Source organism: Procambarus clarkii, chromosome 6 (genome assembly GCF_040958095.1).
Source record: "Procambarus clarkii isolate CNS0578487 chromosome 6, FALCON_Pclarkii_2.0, whole genome shotgun sequence".
Lineage (NCBI taxonomy): Eukaryota > Metazoa > Arthropoda > Malacostraca > Decapoda > Cambaridae > Procambarus > Procambarus clarkii.
Genome location: NC_091155.1, coordinates 26,437,143 through 26,459,827, shown reverse-complemented (window position 1 = coordinate 26,459,827; position 22,685 = coordinate 26,437,143). Strand labels below are relative to the sequence as shown.

The window sequence follows — 22,685 nt, the reverse complement described above, 5'->3', positions numbered from 1 at the left end:
CATTTATTTCAATAATATTAGTCATATTTACTCTTCATTTAGAAAGATATTCTGTACATGTTATTGCCATAAATAAATGCAGGTAATTATTTATAAAAAATTCCATTCACAGCGTGATGGTCAGAATTTGCCTCGAGACCGTACGCACATTGTAGGTGGCAACCTTACCATTCGAAACCTTCGCAAAAGTGATCATGCATATTATGAGTGCATGGTTAGTAATGAGATTGCTACCTTAGTAACAGCAACACAGCTACTGGTGGAAGGCACAACACCACACCCACCATATAACATCTCAACTGAAACCCAGCCTTTTAGCATAAAGTTGTCTTGGCTCCCAGGTTACCCAGGGGGAAAAGATTGGGAGCAGCAGTATACCATATGGTAAGTTCATGGATATTGTATTAAATTTAATTATACATATTAATTTAATATATATATTTGTTTAATTTCTACACTCTTAACATAAGCGTATAGAATACAGGACTATGTGAGTCCATCTCCTTGATTTCAGTTCTCAACCAGATCATTTAGCTTGTTTGTGCTTATGACCCACATTCTAAGGGTATTGCTGTTTGGCATATCTGACACTTTGAATGTTCTTGCCGTGTTTCACCTTAGACAGTTAATTGTCCGTCGGTAATTTCTCTCTGAGAAAATTGAAAGAAAATTTGCAAATGCTTTAAGTAGATTTAAAACCAGTGATGATGGAGTGAAAATCAGATAGGGAGAGGTCTATATTTGTATGTTTTCACACTCTTATTAACTAATTATTAATTTATTAATTATTTAATTTGTCTACAATTTATTAACAACACAGTACGTGTATTTATAACTAGACAAGTAGTCTTATTCAGGGGCACTCATTGTACCATCTTCTTTCCTTTCGTAACTTTCTCAACTAACACCTGTGCAAGTTCTTCTTCTGCCAGTTATTTAATTAACCTGATTTGATAACTTCTTAAACTTGTCCATTTACACTTACTTAATTCACACTGAATTTCCTTTTTGCATGTCCACGCTGACTAAACTCGTCTTCTCTCTTATATGTCATCAATGCTTTCAACTCATTTACAATTAGTCTCATTTTCTGCTAGAAGAACTGCATTATCTTCATTCCTTAAATTTGATGTACTTATTGCTCTCCACTTATTCTTGTCATCTAAAAGATTCATACAGCTTCCTGGTCTTTTTACTTGACTATCCTAATGATCTATTCTACTGTATTTACAAATACATCCCCCACAGGTACCGAACTTTAGGGTCTCGAACTTGGTCACAAATTGACGTCAAGCCACCTGGGAGCACCAGTGTCACCATTTATAATCTAATCCCAGATCACACCTATGAAATTCAAGTGCAGGGAAAGAATATGCTGGGGGATGGCATGTTTTCTGATATTGTGACAGCCACCACAAAAGGTACAATTCATAATATTTACTCTTTTGATTTATTTGAAGCACCTTACATACATTGTTGACTAATGATGGAAAGTTTCAAGACTCGTGCCCGGCCACACATGCATGCACACACATGAGTGAGCATATACACACACACACGCACACATAATTAATTACTTAGGTAATTAATTACATAGCTGTTTCAAAGCATCATATGACAAAGAGTACTGGGAGAATGATACACCATGATCATAGCTCTCATCCTGTAACTACACTTAGGTAATTACACACACACACACACACACTCATACATGTACAAATTAATTCAAAATTTCATTAGTTAATATATATATATATAGTTTGAATATTACAAAATTGCATCCACGTATTTACATACAAATAATCATACGTTTACACATGTATCGCCCTATTAACTTTAGCTGTCTACTTACTGTTAATATACTAAGATATTTTCTGGTTGCTGACACAAAAGGTTCTCAAGGTTACAGAATACTGTGGAATGTTTCCAGTCAGGTAGAATGGTGAATGTGGACCATTCACTGTGATATGGTAAGATGAAAGCACAAGTTCAGTACTTTATTCATGGTAACTTAATCTGGTATATATATATGATCTCCACTTTAACCATTGAATGGTGGTTGTAGTTAGACATATATTGTAGGTTTGGTATATATATATAATACTAATGCATTCTATCATAATACTGGTAAACTAACATGGTGATGGCTATGCATATTCTTTAGCTGTAATTGTAGAACTTTAGTAATATTTATATTAAGTACTGTACTCCTCTTCTTGTCGCAGTGGTGGATATATACTGTACTCTCTTGTCCCTTATGGACTGTAGAAAAGTTTGTACCTCTACTGTTGTATGGTTTTTATATATACACCTAAGAGAAATAGTCACAGTTTAAAGATGATACATAAAAACCTCAACTGCATTTGTAGCCTCATTCTTTAAAGTTTTATTCCTTCAGAAAATGTTCCTTCCTGTGTTCCTGATATTTTACCTCACCTTAATGTTTCTGGTTCTAAGACTTACATTTCTATAGCCTTTGTCCACATGAAGATCAACTATATGTTTTTTAACATTTTGCTTCTGAATTTAGGCACTGCTATCAGTAAATAAATATATATCATAACCTTTGACTTTCTAGATCTAAATGATGGTATATAATTTCTATGTACATATCCAAGTTTTCCTCAAATCTTCACTGTGGATCTCTTAACCCAGACCTCAACTAAGCACCTCGTTGATTCCCTCTAATATTTGGTGTTTGTCTACACATTTGTCAACTAGCTCGTCAGTTTTCCTTCTCTTTCACTGACCTGTGTTATGGTTTCCTTGTTTATACTTCTTCCCCCCTTACGGAATGGCCATACTTTTGTGCAACTTTGCTTCTAAAGTGATGCATATACTACAATTATTCCTATCATGAAATAAATGTAAAATAATTAATTATATTTCTGTCTCTAGTTTAATTCAAATCTTATTAATTAACTCTAATCAATATTCAGTTCAGATCTCTAGATCTCTTCTCTCATATATAACAGTGAATACAATTAAATATACATTATTTTGCTTCCATAAGTGCATATTAACTACTCTCCAAAGTGAAATTTGCAGACAGTTTTGTATTTAAACAATGTTTTCTATTCAAGTTAATTGACCTGTAAATACACGAAATAATTCAGTAATTATTGCATGTATGCCTAATAATATTCAAATACTTCTCTCTCATGTGCATACCTTGTCCAAATGTTTCAAATACAACAGTGTACTATAAGTGCACCTACTAACTGATGTAATAAGAATCACTTTGAACCCAAGGCATGATATGATTTACTGGTAAAATGTAAGCTTATGGGCATTATCTTCTTATGGGATCTTTTGAGGCATAAGTGCACACTAAGAGTTCTTGACCATGTTTTATTGCAAACTTAAGCGACTTTCACAGCCACTATTAACCATAAGTTGTTGCTATATGTCACACATCAAAAGTATCAGTTAGCTATTATTAAATGTCATGCAGCTAGTGGGTAATAATATTTTCTGTTTAGTGGGTTATTGTGCTTTAAATGTCATGGTTTGTCTAAATACATACATTTTTTTTATAACCGAGTTCCCTCCTTGTTAACGTTGTGGTAGTGAGAACTTAATTACAGGTAAATTGCATTTGTACTAAGAAACTCTTACTTGGGCTAAGTATATTAAAGAAGAAATGTCATTCCTCACTAGATAATGAAATTGAGCTTATTAAAAGCATTACTTGGTCAAATTACAAGGGAATTACAAATGTAGTAAAGTGGCACCCCATAAGCTTAAATTTTACTTGAAAATTAACTAAGGAACTCTTAATAATATTTTATAAAATAAACAAAATTTAAAACCAGTTATAAAGTAGAGCAAACATTTTATTTTAGAGAGAGAGAGAGAGAGATCAGAAGCAGTGTTACAACCACATGAAAAAAGAATGACTATATACATTCACACACACACACACACACACCAAACTAGATCTTAGTACAGTACTTGACAGGATTTTCATAAATATTTTTGTTAAAGTTCTGTGTTGTATCTGTTTGTGAAGTTGTAAATTGAAATGGCTTTATCGTCATCATTTTTCTTTGTCTTCCACTTATTGACCATCAGGGCTGGGTTTGAGTATTTCCTTATACAGTACTTGTATGACATAATTGCATTTCCAGCTTCTGCTGATGATTTTCTTGTTCAATTTATCTTAATTTAAAATTTATTTTTGCTCACCGTGTCTGTTCCCCTATTTATCTTTTATGTAGGGATTATATTCCTTTGCTCCTACTCTCCTTTTGAGTTATGAAATTAAGTTCCCATAACCTGTGCTTATAGCTTAGTCCTCTCAATTTTGGTACTTGGCTTGTTGCAAACTATGGCAGATTTGCAAGTTTCTTTCTGGGAGACTCCCTCTGTGGTTCAATCAGTTCATCCTCTTCCTAACACTCCGGATGATTTGCCAGGTAATATCAATCCCAGTCTTGTCACATTTTCTTATATCTGTGGGATGCGCATTCATATGTCCCTATCCACCCGCAGTTCAGGGATTGACTGGGGTTTTGATTGGGCACCTTGCTTACCAATTTTAAGTTCTACCCTTCTGGTTGACCTTGTATCCAGGATCTTCACTAAACTACATTGGTTGGTTTGGGCCCTTCAGCCATTCTGCTTGTGTTACACAGAATGCCAGCGATAGCATTCTGTGTAAGGTAGTTTGTATTAGGGTTTATCTTGAATGTCAAAAAATCCCAGCTCAAGCAGGCCCAATTTCTTCAGTGGCTGGGGCTGGTTTTGGATACCAAAACATCCTTCCCCTCTCTCACAGTCATCCTTACTGCTCCTGTACACTTTTCTACACTCTGTAATAGGCAACTCTTAACTTTTTTTTATTGAAACTAAGGGTGGTTGCTCTTGCTCCTAAATTTCTTCTCAATATCACCTATGTAATCTTTCCAATGTGATTGGTTCTTTGCTGACCGTGGGACTAGACAGTGCACGCTCGTGCACTGCACGAGTTGTACACATAATTAGGTAATTACACAAGCATCAGTTCTTGGCTGAGGCTTTGTCTCCAGCTGCTGGTACTCTGGGCAGGGTCTGTGGTTGTAGATGTTGCAGCACACTCACAGCAGTGAGGGAGTTTGTGCTGGTTTGGATGGAACTTCAGCTCCTAGACTGGAACCATCAGAGTTACAGTATATCTGTCTCTTTCTTCTAGTTCAAGTTCTGCTCTCATTGCTGTTCAAGTTTGAGAACTTTTGGGGCTGCTACATTGTCTTGGTTTCCATATGAACAGTTTAGCCCTAGTTTCTGGCCCTGCTCTCACAAACACTCGACTGACAAATTTATCAGGGTAACTCCACTGATCTCATTGTATGGAATTTCTAGATTTGCTGTACTCTCACCAGCTTCTCTCTGTATTGAATTAGATGGAAATACCCTTTTTAATTTGTTTTTCAAGATGTTTTTATACAAAATTTGTTCAAAATATTTTTGCTATTATACACACAGAAATCACAATAGCGTAATGCATCAAATGAACAAATCCACAAGGGCCGTGACGAGGGTTCGAACCTACGTCCAAGAGGATCCCAGGCGTAGGTTCGAACCCTCGTCCCGGCCCTTGTGGATTTGTTTATTTTTGCTATTGCATATTTCCTTTGTTTTTCATAAAATTGTAATTATTGTCACTTCTTTTTGAGCAATCCCATTTGGTTGTCCTCTAAGGTAAATCCGTCTATGGAGAGCAAAGTATTCACTCAGACCAAAGCCTATTTTTCAGCATTTATTTTCATCTTCATGCTAATTACTTAATTAATACAATGTGCAGTACAACTTATCATATTTGGACCTGTCAGGGGGAGAGCGGTGACAGAATTAGGTTTCTGCATCTACATTGTTGCAAAGAAGAAAAAAGATTGTGTTTTCAAAGAGGTTGTGATATTGCACAGCATTGGCAATGATAAGAAAATCCACTAGAGCTATAGGTGGGCGCAAACCTACGACCCCGGCATTGCCAGTCGCATACTCTACCACTAGACCACCGCTGATTTGAATAAAAATATATGCATTGACTGGCATATAAATATGGTGTCATTGTTCAACTCAAGTTCAGTTTCCTCTTGTGCAGTATCATTTTCAATCCATTAATAATATATGTCCCCTGAGCAAGAGTAAACATAGCTTTACACACAGAAATTACAATAGCGTGATGCATCAAATGAACAAATCCACAAGGGCCGAGGATTGAGCTATTACGTTGTCAACTGAGCAGTTACATTGTCGTAGCTCAGTCGATTAAGGCAGCGTCTGGGATCCTCTTTGGAATTAGGTTCGAACCCTCATCACGGCCCTTGTGAATTTGTTCATTTAAACATAGCTTGCTTCTTCTCTCCTTAAATACTTGCCAAACTATTTCAGTATTGATATTATTTGAGTCTATCATGAAAGAACTTAAATGTGGGTTTGATCCCATCATACGGTTTAATATTTTCTCATAAATATATCACATTCTCGCAATTTCATTGTAGTAATTTCAGTTGTTTGGTACTAAAAATTATTTAGCACCTGAGTTTGATGCTCTTCAGGACATTGACCTGAAACACCTAAGCAACTGGAAAAAATTTCCGAATGACAAAGGGTGAAAAATTTTCCCCCCAAAATCTTTGCCTGTACAAACCAAATCTGGACATAGTGCCTATGAATTGGTCCTAAATTAGCAAATCTTGTTACTGGAAAAATGTATATACAGTACTATACTAGACATCTGTGTATGATAAGTTGTACTGTAATAATTTCTTATAATGGTAACATAAAAAAGTATATAATTTCATTATACAAGCTCTGCTTTTATTAATGTCTGACAACTTTTTCATTTGACAACTTCTTTGCCCTTGTTGCGTATTTCCACTTACTATTCTATGCTTTTATGTTTACAGTCAGAATACAGTTTTCATCATGTTTTCTGTTGCTTTTGAACTCTGTTAGGTAATCAGTCCCCTTTTAATGAACAAGAAGTATACTATCTTAAACAAAATTTTAAATTATATTCTTCAGTTGTTTACTTAACTAACATGAGTTAAATTACTTTTATTTGGTTCACATATGATTGGCTTCACCTTTGTTTTACTTATGTTATGACAACTATATTCAAGAGTACTACAGCCATGTTATATTATGGATTACTATACCCTTCAGGGTTACTACAGCTGTATTACTGTAGATTACTATAGCTGTATTACTTTAGGTTACTACAGCTGTATTACTTTAGGTTACTACAGCTGTATTACTTTAGGTTACTACAGCTGTATTACTTTAGGTTACTACAGCTGTATTACTTTAGGTTACTATAGCTATATTACTTTAGGTTTACCACAGCTGTATTACTTTAGGTTTACTACAGCTATATTAATTTAGGTTTACTACAGCTGTATTAATTTAGGTTTACTACAGCTATATTACTTTAGGTTTACTACAGCTGTATTAATTTAGGTTTACAACAGCTGTATTACTTTATGGTTGCTACAGCTACATTACATCAGAGTTACTACAGGTGTTTTACAGTGCATTAACATTGTTGTATTACTTCAGATAATTACAGCAGCATTAGTATTGCTACAGCTGTATTACTTTAGTGTTAGGTACTACAACTGTATAATTCTTAAACAGCAACTTGGTCTCTAAATCAAATTCACATATTACCTGAAACCCTAGCAGTAACTCATTTTCTGTATTCCTCATGTAATGACTGCTGAACATGTATGACTGTTGATAAGATTTTAGATAGCAGTCATATTAATGAAAATCATTCTTGTTTGACCACAGTGCCAATTTAGTCCTGTATGTGGGACACATCATTTTCTACTCTCTTGAAATGTATAACTCTTGTACCATTGCACGTATACACTGTATACCCTCAAACGTGTCTCTACAGTCTTGTGTGTACTCTGCTCTCTTCGCTCTCTTGCTCTTATGTGTTTTGCTTTTGACACAGTATTGACTTAATATATAATATTTACAATTTCCGGTTCTCTATCATCTTACACTATGTATTCAATGTCTTATTCAATATCTGTTGATTTATTCATGTTTAGCTGTTATTCTTTTAAGTTCTGAACATACTGTTTTCTTTTCTCACTGCTGAAAGTCAATTTTACGTACTATATACTTACGAAACATCAGATTCTGGATTGTTCTTAGACAAATACTGGGAAAAATGTTGATTTTTTTTTTTTTTTTTTTTTTTGTATAATGGGCATCAGTATTTCTTTTTCTGACTAACTCAGTACAGGACTCTCAGTGCCTATGATTTCTCCACCTGCAATAATACAAAGCAGTAATGAGGATATACTAGCTTTGCATATTTAGCATTCATCATAGAAATAGGCTTTATCTACCTATATACTTGTATATGCTTTATCTTTTATACGCACCTTGTAACTATTTTTACCTCTTTCTGATACATGTGGGCTAAATCTGGTTTCTTTTCTTACTGCCTGTTGCTAAACTAAGGTTTATTTTTTCCTCCTTATAGAAATGCTGTAAAATTACAATGTTTTATTAACACTTGCTTTCACAAATTATGGTAAATTTAACCAGCTTTTCTAACATTTTTCTGTGATTCAGTGAACTATTTTCCGTATACATATGCTTGTTAGTTTAATTATTAGTTTTACCTCTTGTTTCTTTCTGATCATCTGTCTATTTACTTTTGCTTTTGTCTTATTGTATTATATACTTTCTATTTCCAACATCTATCTTTTGCATAATTTTCCCCTTTAAATACATTTATTACACCCTTTTCTTCTCCTTTTTTCTAGAGGGGCCTCTTGATGGCTCCCTGGCATTGTCTCGCTGAGGTGACGTCCCACTATTAAGTCACATTAGCCATAGTAGGCTGTTTGGCCTACTGGCCACCAGAGCCAGAACCTGGCCCCCTTTATAGAGGTACAGGGAGCTGGAGAGTGTTATGATCACCTACACCAAGAAAGCATCGAGAAAGTCAATGAAGCCATGCAGAGAACTGCAAGGTTCACATAAAACAAACCCTAAAACAGCTAAACGACTCTGCAAATGATTCGTTTAAACAATTGGTTCATTCAAATCTAGTGAAGTTTTGAGTGAACCAATTGCTTTGAATGAATCATTTGTAGAGTCATTTTGGCTGTTTTGGTGTTTCATTTTCTGTGAACCTTACATCTGCCTGTATTGGTTCACTGACTTTCTGGATGCTTTCTTAGTGTGGGTGATCATAACAATCCCCAGCTCCCTGTGTGTTTATGAGGGGACTAGGTTCTAACTCTGGTCCCCAGTAGACCAGGCAGGATTTCAATGACTGATGTGACTCTGTAGTGGAAAGCCATCTCAATGAGATAGCTACAGGGGACCACTGGGGCTCTACCAGAAAGAGGCATTTCATTATGTTCAACACTGGATTAATGCTTATCTATTCCCACAAGTTTTTTGTTTTCTATTTATCTATTTCTACTTTGAATTATTCTTTCCTTGGTTTTCCCCTTTCTTTCCCAACTATTCCTCCTCTCACTAACATCCCACCTCTTTTTCCCTGATTCCACTTTCCTCCCATAATCCCCTCTCCTTGTTCTCTCTCATCCCTTTCTTTCTTGATTTTTCAATGCTTAGGTTTATCTCCTTTTGTTATTTCTCATTTGGTAATTTCTTACTTTCCTCTTTTTTTTGTCTTTTTGCTATGTGAATCACCTTTTATTACTTCCTTTCTCACTTGTGAAGTGTGGAAAAAGATAAATAGGAATGTTTAAAAATATATACAAGGGGCAGTAAGCCAAACAGGAAATTAAAACAATAGTAGTAAAATGAGATAAAAGGGAAATGAGCAGGAAATTGCTAAAAAAAATTAAAAGGAATTGGAAAAGGTGATAATAAGAAAAAATCAGAAGAGAGGAGATAATACTTCTTTTTTTTTATCTCATTATTCCCCATGTTTGTCTTCTTTCCACCCACTTACTTTTTCCTCGTGCTTATTTGTACTGTACTTTACTGCTACCAACTCTATTTTTCTCATTTGTTTTTATCTTATATGTCTTCCTCCTCCTTCCTCTTCCTCCTGCATTCTCTTCTTCCCTTCCCTTTTTCCTCTTCCACTTTCTTCCTTTTGCTCCATCTCCTTTTCTCTTCCACCACCATCTCCATCTCCTCCTCTGCCTACTCATCTTCTTTTTCCCTACAACTCTGCTTCCCTATAATTCCCTACTACTCTGCTGATCTCATCTTTTTCCCCTCTATAATTTTGATTATCTTTGGTGTTATTATCTCATTTTGGCATTTTTCATCTTTCCTATTTGTGTGTGTACTTCTGCTATCTGCTCGTCTCTCTCTCTTTTTACCCATCTCTTTCACTCCTAGTTTCATGCCTTTCCTTTCATCCCTTCTTATGTGTATCAGTTGGTCACTCCTTGTTCCCTGTCCCTCACATCCTTATCTTTGTAAAAACTCATCACTGCCTGACGTTTCCTTTATTCTTACTACATGTTTTCTTCTCTCCGGGCTTTTCTTCTGGCTTCTAACCTCGCCTCCGCTTGGCCATGGATAGGTAGTGGAAATCGTGTACCGTCAACTGGGACTCACTCGTCGACAGTTGAAACTTCTACAACACCTGGTCCCGGTAAGGTCTCATTTTCTCCTTATATTCTGTCAGTTTCTTTCTCTGAGAATCATTATATTATTTTCAGTTGATGTTCTTATTTTAAGCCAACATATATGTATTTTGTAGTAGAATATGCTTGCATCTGTTCATTTGTTATATGCACTTAAAGTGTATATGTTACTTATTATGCTATAATACAGTACTGATGTCAGCATGTTGATCATTGGATTATGATGACTGTGACCACTATATTGTACTTCATGTAGTCAAAATAGCATTGCTTTGCTTGCACTGAGATAGTCAACTTGAAGAGGGTTTAAACCCCTAGTGTTGCATTTCTGTTTTATATTTTAAGTTTAAATTCTGTCTTTCACCAAATCATTTCATTCACTTCTAAATTCATTATTGACATCATTTCATTTTCAGAGTACCCACGTACACATAATTCTTAAATAGGCATGTGTAGTTTTAGTTATAAAAATAAAAGTCCACCACTGCAAATGATAGCGCATGTATTATTACTTCCAGATAGTCATGCATGATACATAAGGTTTCCTGCGGCTTGTATTCAAATAGATAACTATCCCCCCAACAGAAACCAGACTTCCTATAAGAAGCAAAATATAAGATAAACAACTTTCTTCAAGAAAAGGAAATAAGAGAGGAAAGCAGTTCTGCACTCTTCCCATTCTTCTTGAGTTAAATATTTAACTTTTATCTTATTATTTATTTGTAAATAGGTTTATTTATTTTAATAAAAAATAATAATTTTCTTATGCTTTGATTATTATTTAAATTCTAATTATATTATAGGTAGGATTTTTTTATATGTTGCATGTGCAGAATATTTAATTGGAATTTTAATTTGGTTTGTAGATCAGTAAAAAAAAAAATATATATATATATATATATATATATATATATATATATATATATATATATATATATATATATATATATATATATATATATATATATATATATATATATATATATATATATATATATATATTTTGTATAAATATACACTCACATTTATATATCTACTGTACACATTTAAATATAACCTTTCAAGGCATCATATTACAGAGCACTGTACTGGAAAGACAGGATACCATGAGTGTAATTACTTAAGCGTAGTTAACAGGATGAGAGCTACACTCGTGGTGTCCCGTCTTCCCAGCACTCTTTGTCATATAACGCTTTGAAATTACTGACGGTTTTGGCCTCCACCACCATCTCACCTAACTTGTTCCAACCGTCTACCACTCTGTTTGCGAAATTGAATTTTCTTAAATTTCTTCGACAGCTTTGTTTAGTTAGTTTACATCTATGATCTCTTGTTCTTGAAGTTCCAGGTCTCAGGAATTCTTCCTGATTTCAGCAGTGTAGCTCTCAACTTGTAACTACACTTAGATAATTACGCTTAGGTAATTACTCATAGCCTGTGAAGAACAGGTTCCGATTTTTAGAAAATTGGCTAAGATATCGATCTGGAAATATAAATGGAAGAAAATTACAAAATATTTTATTATTTCTGTAGCTGGTGAGTCCTATGTGCTAGTATATTTTTTGGTAATCTTTTAGTGTACAAATAGATTAACAATATTATCTCACAAGATATGTCAGATGGAAGTTGGAGCATGCAGTGTTAATTTGGTACTCTCACTTAAAGAACCATATACTGTACAGTATATAATAATGTAAATGTCCAAAGAACCTTCAACCAAATTAAGAAATATGAAGTACTGTATAAAGAATGAGTACGAGTTCAGAAATACTGTATTATAAGTTACGGGAGAAATAAAAGGCATGATAACTACATAGAAGAATATGAAAAATAAACTGGAAAGACTTCTTGAAGCTAGCAGTAGGTAACAACAACAAGACTTGACTGCAAATTGCAAAACTAAAATTGTGATTTCTGTGTGTATTGAAGTAAGGGCGAAGAGGTAGAACAGCTTGTTGACAGAGCACGGGTGCATTTGGAGAATTGTGTGAAACCCCGGTTTGTGTCTCGCAGAGGCTGCGGGATCTGTGTGAGGCAGTAGCACTCCCAATTGCAATTCTTTAACCATGTCGTGGCGCAATCAACTAAGGCGCGTCTCGGATCATCCCGGACATAGGTTCGAGCCCTCATCATGGCCCTTGTGGATTTGTTCATCCAAAATAGATAATCACCCACATGCAGGCTGAAATCAGGACGAGGGCACACAGGTGGAAACTGAACACCTGAACAAATCAAAGGAATTAAAAAAAAAACACTTTAGTATGAGGGTTGTGTGAGAGTAGAATGCACTAGAGATGGAAGTAAGAGCCAAACTCCATGTATAAGTTCAAATGTAGATATGAAAAATTGTAGTATGGAGCAGTTACATGGGGTCCATGTGTCATCACTCGTGGCACATCAACAAAATAAAGTGCAAAAACATGTTACCAAATGGCTTTTGAGCTGAGAAACGAGCAATGTATAGAGCCCAGAGGCACTAAATATGCCAGGTCTAGTAGATGAAAAAGCTTTTGTACATATTTTCAGCATCTTGTTTTCATAACCTTTTGTTCTTGATGTTGGTTTCAAAAATTTATTCTTGTTAACTTTGTCAATTCCTGTCATTATTTTTTTGTGTGGTGATCGTGTTGCATCTTTTCCTTTTTTGCAAATAGAGTTGTGGACACCTGGAATAATTTAAATGGGAGGGTGGTAGATACTACAACCACCAGAGGCTTCAAAACATATGATAAAGATAATTTAAAAGATAGGGCACTACGAGCTTAGCTCTCATCCTGAAACTATGGTGAAGGTTTGGGGTAGTTTTATGCACACACACACACATGCACATTGATGTACATAGATATATTCATACATTGAGAGGTGGGACCAAAGAGCCAAAGTTCAACACCCACAAGCACAACTTGGTGAGTACCTACATATACTGTATGCATACATATACAGTATACATATATTTATATACATATATACATTCACCTGCATATCTATATATACGTACATGCATGCATGCATACATACATACATACATACATACATACATACATACATACATACATACATACATACATACATACATACATACATACATACATTCATTCATTGGCCTGTAGCAAGAGGCTACAAGATGACCTAGACAAACTGAAGGAATGGTCCAATAAATGGCTACTAAAAGTTTAGCCCAAATAAATGTAATTTAATGAAACTAATTGAAGGAAACAGGAGGCCAGACAAAGGCCAGGAGGCCTTTGTCTACCGAATGGGAGACAAAGTCCCCCACAAAGGAAACGGAGAGAAAGATCTAAGAGTTGATATCACCGAACCTGTCTCCGGAAGCCCACAGTAAAAGAACATCATCAGCGATGAATGTGAGGCCAGCTAACATCAGAACAACAGTATAGGATGAGGAGAGATAGATTCTTTAATAAAAAATTGAGAATGACCTGGGAGTAGACATAATTTCAAATCTAATTCCAAAAGCCCACATTAGCAGAATAACAACAATAGCATGTGGCATACTGGCCAATGTCCATGCATCCTTCAGAAACTTGAATAAAGGGCGGTCTGGGCTCTATAAACAACAAAGGTGAAAAACACTCCTGAATATGCATCCCCAGCAAGGAATCCTTTCCTAAAAACGGACAAGGGAAAAACTAGAAAAGGTTCAATGACATGCAGTTAGGCTCGTTCCAGAGCTGAAGGGATTGAGCTCTGAGGAATGACAGAAAAACTGGGTCTTACCCCACTGGAGGAAAAGATAGATAAGGGGGACATAACAGCCTGTAAGATTTTAAGGGAAATTGATAAAGTAGACAAAGCAGTATTGTTCAAAGCTTGAAACAGCACAATGAGGAATCATAGATGGAAACTAGAGAGACAAATGAGTCAGAGACCTCAGGAAAAACTTTTTCAGTGGTAGAGTTGTCAGTTAATGAAATAGATTATATGTAGAAGTTGAAGCTAATTCACTATAAAGTTTTAAATGTAAAAAAAAAAGCGTGAGAAATAAGCCATTGCATTAATCTAAGAATGTTCATAAGGCAGGGCTAGAAGTCTAGTTTTACCCTTCAAGCACATTTAGGTGAGTGTGTATACATACATAAATTGTATGATATATATATATATATATATACATACATATATATATATATAAACATACATATATATACATACATATATATACAGCCTCTTTTTATGTAAAAATATGATTTTTTTATACCTAATTTTGTGCACATCATTTTGCAGTTTATGATTATAGCATGGTTGTGTTCCCTACTGATTCTTCTGGCTCAACATATGTTCCAACGATATTGAACCCCACAGGTATTGCTTTTTACTTATTTTACACATTTTTGTTCTTTTTATAATTTGGTTTATTTAATTTTTCTGTAGAAATGCACAATAACTTAGATGAGCTTTCAAAGAACCACAAATCTATTTATTAGAACAATGTAAGTTATATTTTGTTTTGTATTACTTCAAACATAATGATCACTAGCTACTAAATTTTGGTGTCCAAAAATTGGAACCTATTCCTCTAAAAAAAAAAATTATAAGGAAGTATCATTTGAAGGTTTTGCATTTTGCAATGCTGTCAGGTTCAATATAGTATTTCAACAAATATGGATTACTGAATAATGTTAAACATTATGGTGTTGGATTTAGCAATATTCTACACAGTTCTTTTTAAAACATTGATATATTTTGCTACCATTACATACTACTATTTTAATGTACATACCAATGTAATAATATAACAAATAAATACAGTACAGTACATTATTATTATACTTAAAATTGTGTTTTCATTGAATAATAAGATCTTGCTACTCAGTATTGACCACATATACACATGAGCACATTCATGTATGATAACAAATGCTTCCCTGTCTAAATGTTCTTGTGATATTTTTACTGATTTTGTATTTTAGTTTTAGTGACAACAAAACGAAATCTTTAAGATAATGATGATACAACATACAGGTACTGTATTTTAAAAATAGCTTTAAAAATCCTAATTTAATAAAGAACATGTCCTCACACGGATGTCATATCCTTTGGCTGAACTGGCAGTAGAAATAGCATAACTTTTCTGTGGGGAGCACCTTCGGCTCCTTGGAGCTATCGGGCTAGTATGCGAATCATTAGACCGGAGCATTAGTCTATGGAGGTCAGCCTACCGGGGGATCACAAGCCAGAACCTCACCCCCACAGAGAGGCACAGGGAGCAATGGAACTGGAAAACTTCCCCTGTGGTTGGAGGTTTTCCTTATCTGCCATTGACCAGGGTTAGGCACCCAGAAAGGTAGGCATAACAAAACAGACACCACATGATAAGAAAATTGTAACCGAAAACCGAACAGTGAGGCAGAACTCCCTCCAATCCCAAGGAAACATGCAAACAAGCAAACATCACACCTTGTAGTCGCACCGCTCGTCCGTGTAGCCCTCCTCTTCCTGAGGAAAGGAGAGGGGGGAGCCCTGGACCCCCCCTACGCCAGCGACCTAGCACTCCATTTCGTCAGCTAATGCAAACTGGGGCGGACATCTTCTCTGGCCTCACTTTCCAAGCAGTGTTTTCCTTCATGGTGTTTTCTGCGGTGTTGTGTGTGGTAGCCAGGTGTCCTCAAGAGAACCGGGGCTGCATGTGGAGGCATCCTTTCCTACGGAGCGTCCTGCGAGTACTGCCCTTGCATGTTAGGATTCTCTTCCCTGGTGCATTTGGGAATCATTTCTGTAGGGGTTTTTGCTGCTTGGCAATTACCGCACCCTTGGGGCCAGCTGGGGTTTCGTGGCCTTTGTTTGACTTTGGGTAGGGAAGTGGTATCGTGCTGGTTGGAGCATCAAGGTGTTGTGCAGCCTACTTACCTATGCAGCGGCCAGTTCCTGTTTCCTCTAAGAACGTTGTACTTTTGCGGGGTTTACCTTTTGTTTTTCTTTTCTTGTTTTTGTTCTTTCTTTTGTTTTGTCGACTCCTTCAGTTGGGTCTGCCAGACATATGGATTCCCGGAAGTGGACCTCTTTGCATCAGCTTGGCCTCAGCATCTCCTGATCTATGTGGCACCCTTTCCCAACTGCGAGGCCTTCACGGTGGACGCCTTTCGGCAGAACTGATCGAGATGGGGTTATCTGTACCTCATTTACCCAGTCCAGCTGAGCCAGTTGTGGCTCAGTTGGAGTCCTACCACAGGAGAGTAGTCCTCATGGCCCCTTGGTGGCTGGCCCAGCCTTGGTTTCAGGCACTGCTTGCTTGGTGTGCAAACCTGGGATGTTTTCGGTGGCTCTGCCTCTTCCAGCGAGTCAGACTGGCCTGGTACACGACTGGTTCGGTCGTCTCCTCCGCTCTTCATGTCTGGTCTTTTTTATGTGGGTTTATCGCCATTTTTATGGTGATTAGGTGGCTTCATTGATGGTGTCCCACCTGAGAGCTTTGTCTCAGCAACAGTATGAAGTTTTCTGGTGTTTATTCAGCCATTTTCTATCTCTTCATTGGTTGTCTTATATTTCTGATCAGGTTGTCTTGTCCTTTCTTTCTTTCTTTCTTTCTTTCTTTCTTTCTTTCTTTCTTTCTTTCTTTCTTTCTTTCATGGCTTTTTCAGGACCATCATCTGGTGCCTAATACTATTGCCTCATACTGTTGCCTCTTATCGTGCAGTACCGGCAGAGCCGCTCCGACTTGCATTCGGGGGGTGGATGTCACTTCTGCATCCCTTCCTCAAGCTTTCTTATGCTTTGTTTCACCTCTGGCCTGCTCATGCGCCGCCTGAGCCGTCCTAATCTTCGGACAGAGTGCTCTTCTTTTTCTCTTCTCCTGGTTCGTGGTGGCACCTATGGTTCCAGATTGTTTTTCCAAGGCTCTATTTCTGTTGGTATTGGCCTTTGGGGGTCGGGTTGGTGAGCTTCATGCTCTCCTCCGGCGCAGGGGTTTCTGCTCTGATCCTGGCACTGGGATTGTGCAGTTGCATTTTTCTCCTTTTTTTCTGGCAAAGAATGAGATGGCTGCTTTCCGGAGGGTGCCTTGGGTTATTAAAGCTTGGTTGGTCTGGCTTGGGTTGGTCAATCCAAAGGGATGCGCTTTGGGTTGATCCGGTTTCCCACATTCCCTGTTCCTGGGCTCAGGTCTCCCAGGTCATCCGTAGGGTTATTAAGTCTAGCCAGCCTGCGTTCTATCCTAGTGCCCATGACGTTAGGAAGTTTACTGCTTTGGCTGCCGTGTTTTCAACATGTCTTGGGCTGATATACGGGCAAGGGGATTTTGGAAGTCAAACAGGATCCTGGCTGCCCGATATTTGGTTAACGTTCCTGCTCCTGGACATTCATGTGTTGCTTTGGGTCGCGGGTTGCAACCACTTGTCTCAACTTCGCGATAAGTAGTGTGTGGCGGCCGCCTCACTGGTAAGTCCCTCTTTTCCTTATCTTTGGTTAGATAGCTCCAGGGAGCCGAAGGAGTTCCCCTCAGAAAACAAGCGTTAAAAGTAATGAAACACCATTTTCTGGGTGAGCCCCAGAGGCTTCCTATCACCCTCCCTCCCTCCATTTGGCAGTTTTTCACATTGTTTTGACGCTTAGCTTTTGAACTAGAGTGCTAGGTAGCCGATGTGGGGGGTCCTGGGCTTCCCCCTCCTCCTCTTGGAAAAGGGAGGACTGCATGGACGAGCGGTGCGACTACAAGGTGTGATGTTTGCTTGTTTACTTGTTTTCTTAAGATTTGAGGGGTTTCTGCCTCTCATTTCGGTTTTCGATTGCAATTTTCTTACCATGTGGGGTCCATTTTGTTATGCCAACCTTTCTGCCTAACCCTGGTCAATGGCAGATAACCAAAACCTCCAACCATAGGGGAGTTTTCCAGGGCGATTGCTCCTTGTGCCTCTGAGGGGCCAGGTTCTGGCTTGTGGTCCCTGTTAGGCTGAATTCCATAGACCAATGTCTAATGGTTCACATATTAGCCTGATAGCTCCAGGGAACCTCCGGGGCTCACCCTGAAAATGGCGCTTCATTACAGTCAACGCTGGTTTTATCGAATTTCACAAATTAACATAGAAAACTGTTGGAAATGATATTTCCCAAAGTTGAGACGCACTTTGATTGGAAATTATATTTCCCACAGTTGGGAATGTATAATATGAGAGCAATGCATTGACAGCAACACACACACATTGTATTTATTCTGTTTACTATATAAGAACATAGGAACATAAGAATGAAGGTACAGTAACTGCGTTCATGACTATTTAAATCTCTTCAACATGCTAGGGCTGCATAAGCATGAATTGTGCATCAAGCCTGAATAAATAAATAAATAAATAAATAAATAAATAAATAAATTTATATATATATATATATATATATATATATATATATATATATATATATATATATATATTTATATATTTATATATATATATATATATATATATATATATATATATATATATATATATACATATATATATATATATATATATATATATATATATATATATATATATATATATATATATATATATATATATATATATATATATATATATATATATATATATATATATATATATAATATACTCGGGTGCCCCACGGGTGTATGTAGGTGTGGGTGTACGTGGGAGCCCTATGGGACTCCCTCGGATGCTGCATGTTATCTTCTCCAAGGTCGAGGGTCCCTACAAATACATACATATATATGTACATACATACATACATACATACATACATACATACATACATACATACATACATACATACATACATACATACATGTGGTGTGTGTGTGTGTGGTGTGGAAAAAAAAAAAAAGTAGTTAGTAAACAGTTGATTGACAGTTGAGAGGCGGGCCGAAAGAGCAAAGCTCAACCCCCGCAAAAACACAACTAGTAAACACATACATAAGAACATAAGAAGGACGGTAACTGCAGAAGGCCTATTGCAAATACGAGGCAGCTCCTATTTATATCCACCCAATCTCATTCATATATATGTGTAACCTTAGCTTGAAACAATCAAGGGATCGTACTTCTATTATGCTATGCGATAATTGGTTCCACAAATCAACAACCCTGGTACTGAGCCAGTATTTACCCAGGTTTTAACTAAATCTAAACTTTTCCGATTTATGCCTATTGATTTGTATTCTGTCTTGTGTTGATACTTTTAATACTCTATTAATATCCACTTTGTTATGTCCATTCATCCAGTTGTACACCTTTATCATGTCACCCATAAGTCTTCACCTTTCTAGAGGATGTAATTTAAGCTTTGTCAATCTTTCTTTATATAACAGGTTTCTAATTTTTGGGATTAACTTTGTCATCCTACGCTGGATGCGGTCTAGTGAATTTATATCCATTCTATAGTTCAGTGACCAAAACTGAACTACATAATCTAAATGGGGCCTAACCAAAGCAAGATATAGCTGAAGAACACCACCAGGTGTCCTATTAGTAATGCTTCAATAAATAAATCCCAGTTTCCTATTTGCCTTATTATGAACATTTATGCATTGATTTTTTTGGTTTTAAATTCTTACTAATCATAAATGATAATGATAAGATAGTGATAATGATATCATTATCATACAGCCAAGGTGAATGGAATGATATTGAAGCCTTACAAAAGGATCTACATGAACCGCACAAATGGTCAGAAGACTAGCAAATGCTTTTTAATGTTAACAAATGCAAGACCCTGCATGTGGAGCATAACAACCACATGGCACAACTACCATATTAATATCATTACATTACAGCAGATTGATGAAGAAAGGAACCGTGGAGTCAAAATCCACCACTCTATTAAAGATGCACAGCATGTAGGAGCAGCAGTCAAAAAAGCTAACCAAACCCTTGGAATAATCAAGCATACCTTGGACTTTAACCACCGCGTTGCGCACCTGGTTTCGGCAAAAACTTCAAAGTGCTTAACATAAGCACTCTGCCACATATTTGGCAAAAATATGTCAATGACATATTTTTGTTGTTTTTATAAATGTTCAGGTAAAGTTAATATCAAAAGGCTTCCACACTCAACCATTTTCATTTCAAAACATAAAGAGTGATGAAAACATTAAAAAACATTAAAATATAGCCTAATTAAAAAAAAATAGCACAACTCTCAGAGTGCCTTAGGACATGCTGCACAGTACAGAGGTTAAGAAAAAGAAGGTAGTGATTCAATTATATAATTCTCTGGTGCAGTACATAGCTGGTATATAGCTGCTCTGGAAAAAGTGCAACACCAAGCAACATAAATCATTCCAGAGCTAAGTCAACTCACGTATCAGGAACGGTTGAGGGCCACAGGGCTAACACTGTAAACTAGGCATGACAGGGCTGATCTCATTGAAACTTCTAAAATACTGGTGCTGAATAATTTTGAGGATGTTGATCCGGATAATTTCTTCGAAAGGTCAGATGTAACCCAAACAAGGTGCAACGGTTTCAAGCTCAACAAGCCACAATGTAGGACTGACAACAGGAGATGCTTTATCTCCTACAGGGTTACAAACCCATGGAACTGCCTCCCTGCTGAAGCCATAAATGCCAAAACTTATAATTTTTAAATTACAACTGGAAAAGGTCATAAATGCAAATGGGACCTTGGACAAGTTGCCGGCTTCCTCTCCTTGTCGAGGCCATTAGTGATAGTGGCTCTCAGGTAAATTCGGGTAAACTCTCACATTTCCATGTTAAGGAAATCTTTCATAATTGAATTGAATCTGGTAAAAGCCTAAGAAGTGTAGACAAAATTTTTTATTTGGTTGTAAATAGAATAGTTCCCAGATGAAAAAAATCCAGAAAATAGTTTTGTGCTAAAGGCACTGGCCGTATTAAAAGCATTTATGATAAAATATTTAGAAAAGATAGATAATGATGAGCATAGCTCACTTCATCCCTCTACAGTTTGATGATAACATACCACATGAATTGTTATGTCTTACTTAATAATGGCATATTATCAGAACAACATCAACATCATCAATTATCCTCCTTAACTTCTCCAACTTGTCCTTCTCCTCTTTCCTCTTTCCTTATCCTTTAACTCCTCCTCCTCATCCAATACCTTCTGTTTGCAACTCTCTCTTCTCTTCCTAATGTTCCTCCATTTTGTTGGCATCCTTTGCTTTTATAGCTTGAATCTACAGAGTACTGTACTGTATGTGTAATTGCCCAAGTGTAATTACAATTTTTTAGCCCCTTTGTTTTCACATCTTGAGTCTATTACCTGTTCTCGAAGTTGTTGGCTTAAAAAAAAAGTTCTTTATCAAATGTGTATATTTCTTTCACAAGTTTATATGTAGGGATAACATTTCCTCTTTTTCTTCTGCTTTCTGTTTTAGTATGTCTCAAACCCCTAGTCTTTCCTTTATAGTTCATGTGTTTTAGGTTTGGGAGCTGATTAGTAGCACGTCTTTGCACATTTTCTAATTTGTTAATATGGCATTTTGAGATATGGAAACAACGTAATTCTTTCATCTTCTATTTTGGTACTAACATGCCATGAACAATTTATTAGAATTTCTTGATCTGTGAATTGAAAAGTGATTTTACAATTGGCATACGTACCATACGCTCCTCGTACTATACTCTCAATGTGGTCCTCTAGAAACAGTTTATTAGTGTATCCAGTACCACCTATGGTTTTCTTTTCCTTGCCTGAGTACTTTCGCATCTTTCCACATACTGTACAATAATTTATAGGTTAAATGTGACCAATTTTCACCTATTCCCCATTCTGTTACGTGGCATTTATTCACATTGCTTTCCATTTAATTTTGTTACTCTGTGTGCTTATTTTTTATGGCCTTGCATGTAATCAAGTTCTTTTATTCTTCACAGTAATTTAGTATTTTCCACAAAAAATTCCATGCAACTTTGTATTCATTCTAGTAGATCATTTAAATATTTATAGACAACAAACATTATTGGTGATAGTACTGTTATATTTCTCTAATCGAATTCATTGTCTCCTATTACTGCTCTCATATTTCTTTACTAACAGTTTTCCTTCCTGCTAGTAGTCTGTCTTTCACCCATAATGTGTATTAAAAGTTCCAGATCTTTGGGTCTTTATCATATTAAGTTGTTGATTGCGAGGCATTGGTAA

At 36.4% G+C, this 22,685-nt stretch overlaps 1 protein-coding gene across 11 annotated transcripts in view; it reads left to right on the top strand.

The window, feature by feature from the left end:
- The window catches only part of LOC123753885 (protein turtle), a 418,196-nt gene that overhangs the window by 351,189 nt on the left and 44,322 nt on the right, over positions 1 to 22,685 (top strand). For 8 of the 11 annotated variants that reach the window (XM_069307224.1, XM_069307230.1, XM_069307232.1 and 5 more), the window contains 4 exons: positions 113 to 384; positions 1,249 to 1,421; positions 10,526 to 10,597; positions 14,832 to 14,909. In XM_069307224.1, the coding sequence (XP_069163325.1) occupies positions 113 to 384; positions 1,249 to 1,421; positions 10,526 to 10,597; positions 14,832 to 14,909 (595 nt within the window). The remainder of the gene's footprint in view (positions 1 to 112; positions 385 to 1,248; positions 1,422 to 10,525; positions 10,598 to 14,831; positions 14,910 to 22,685) is intronic. The other 3 variants (XM_069307259.1, XM_069307244.1, XM_069307253.1) reach the window with 2 other exon arrangements.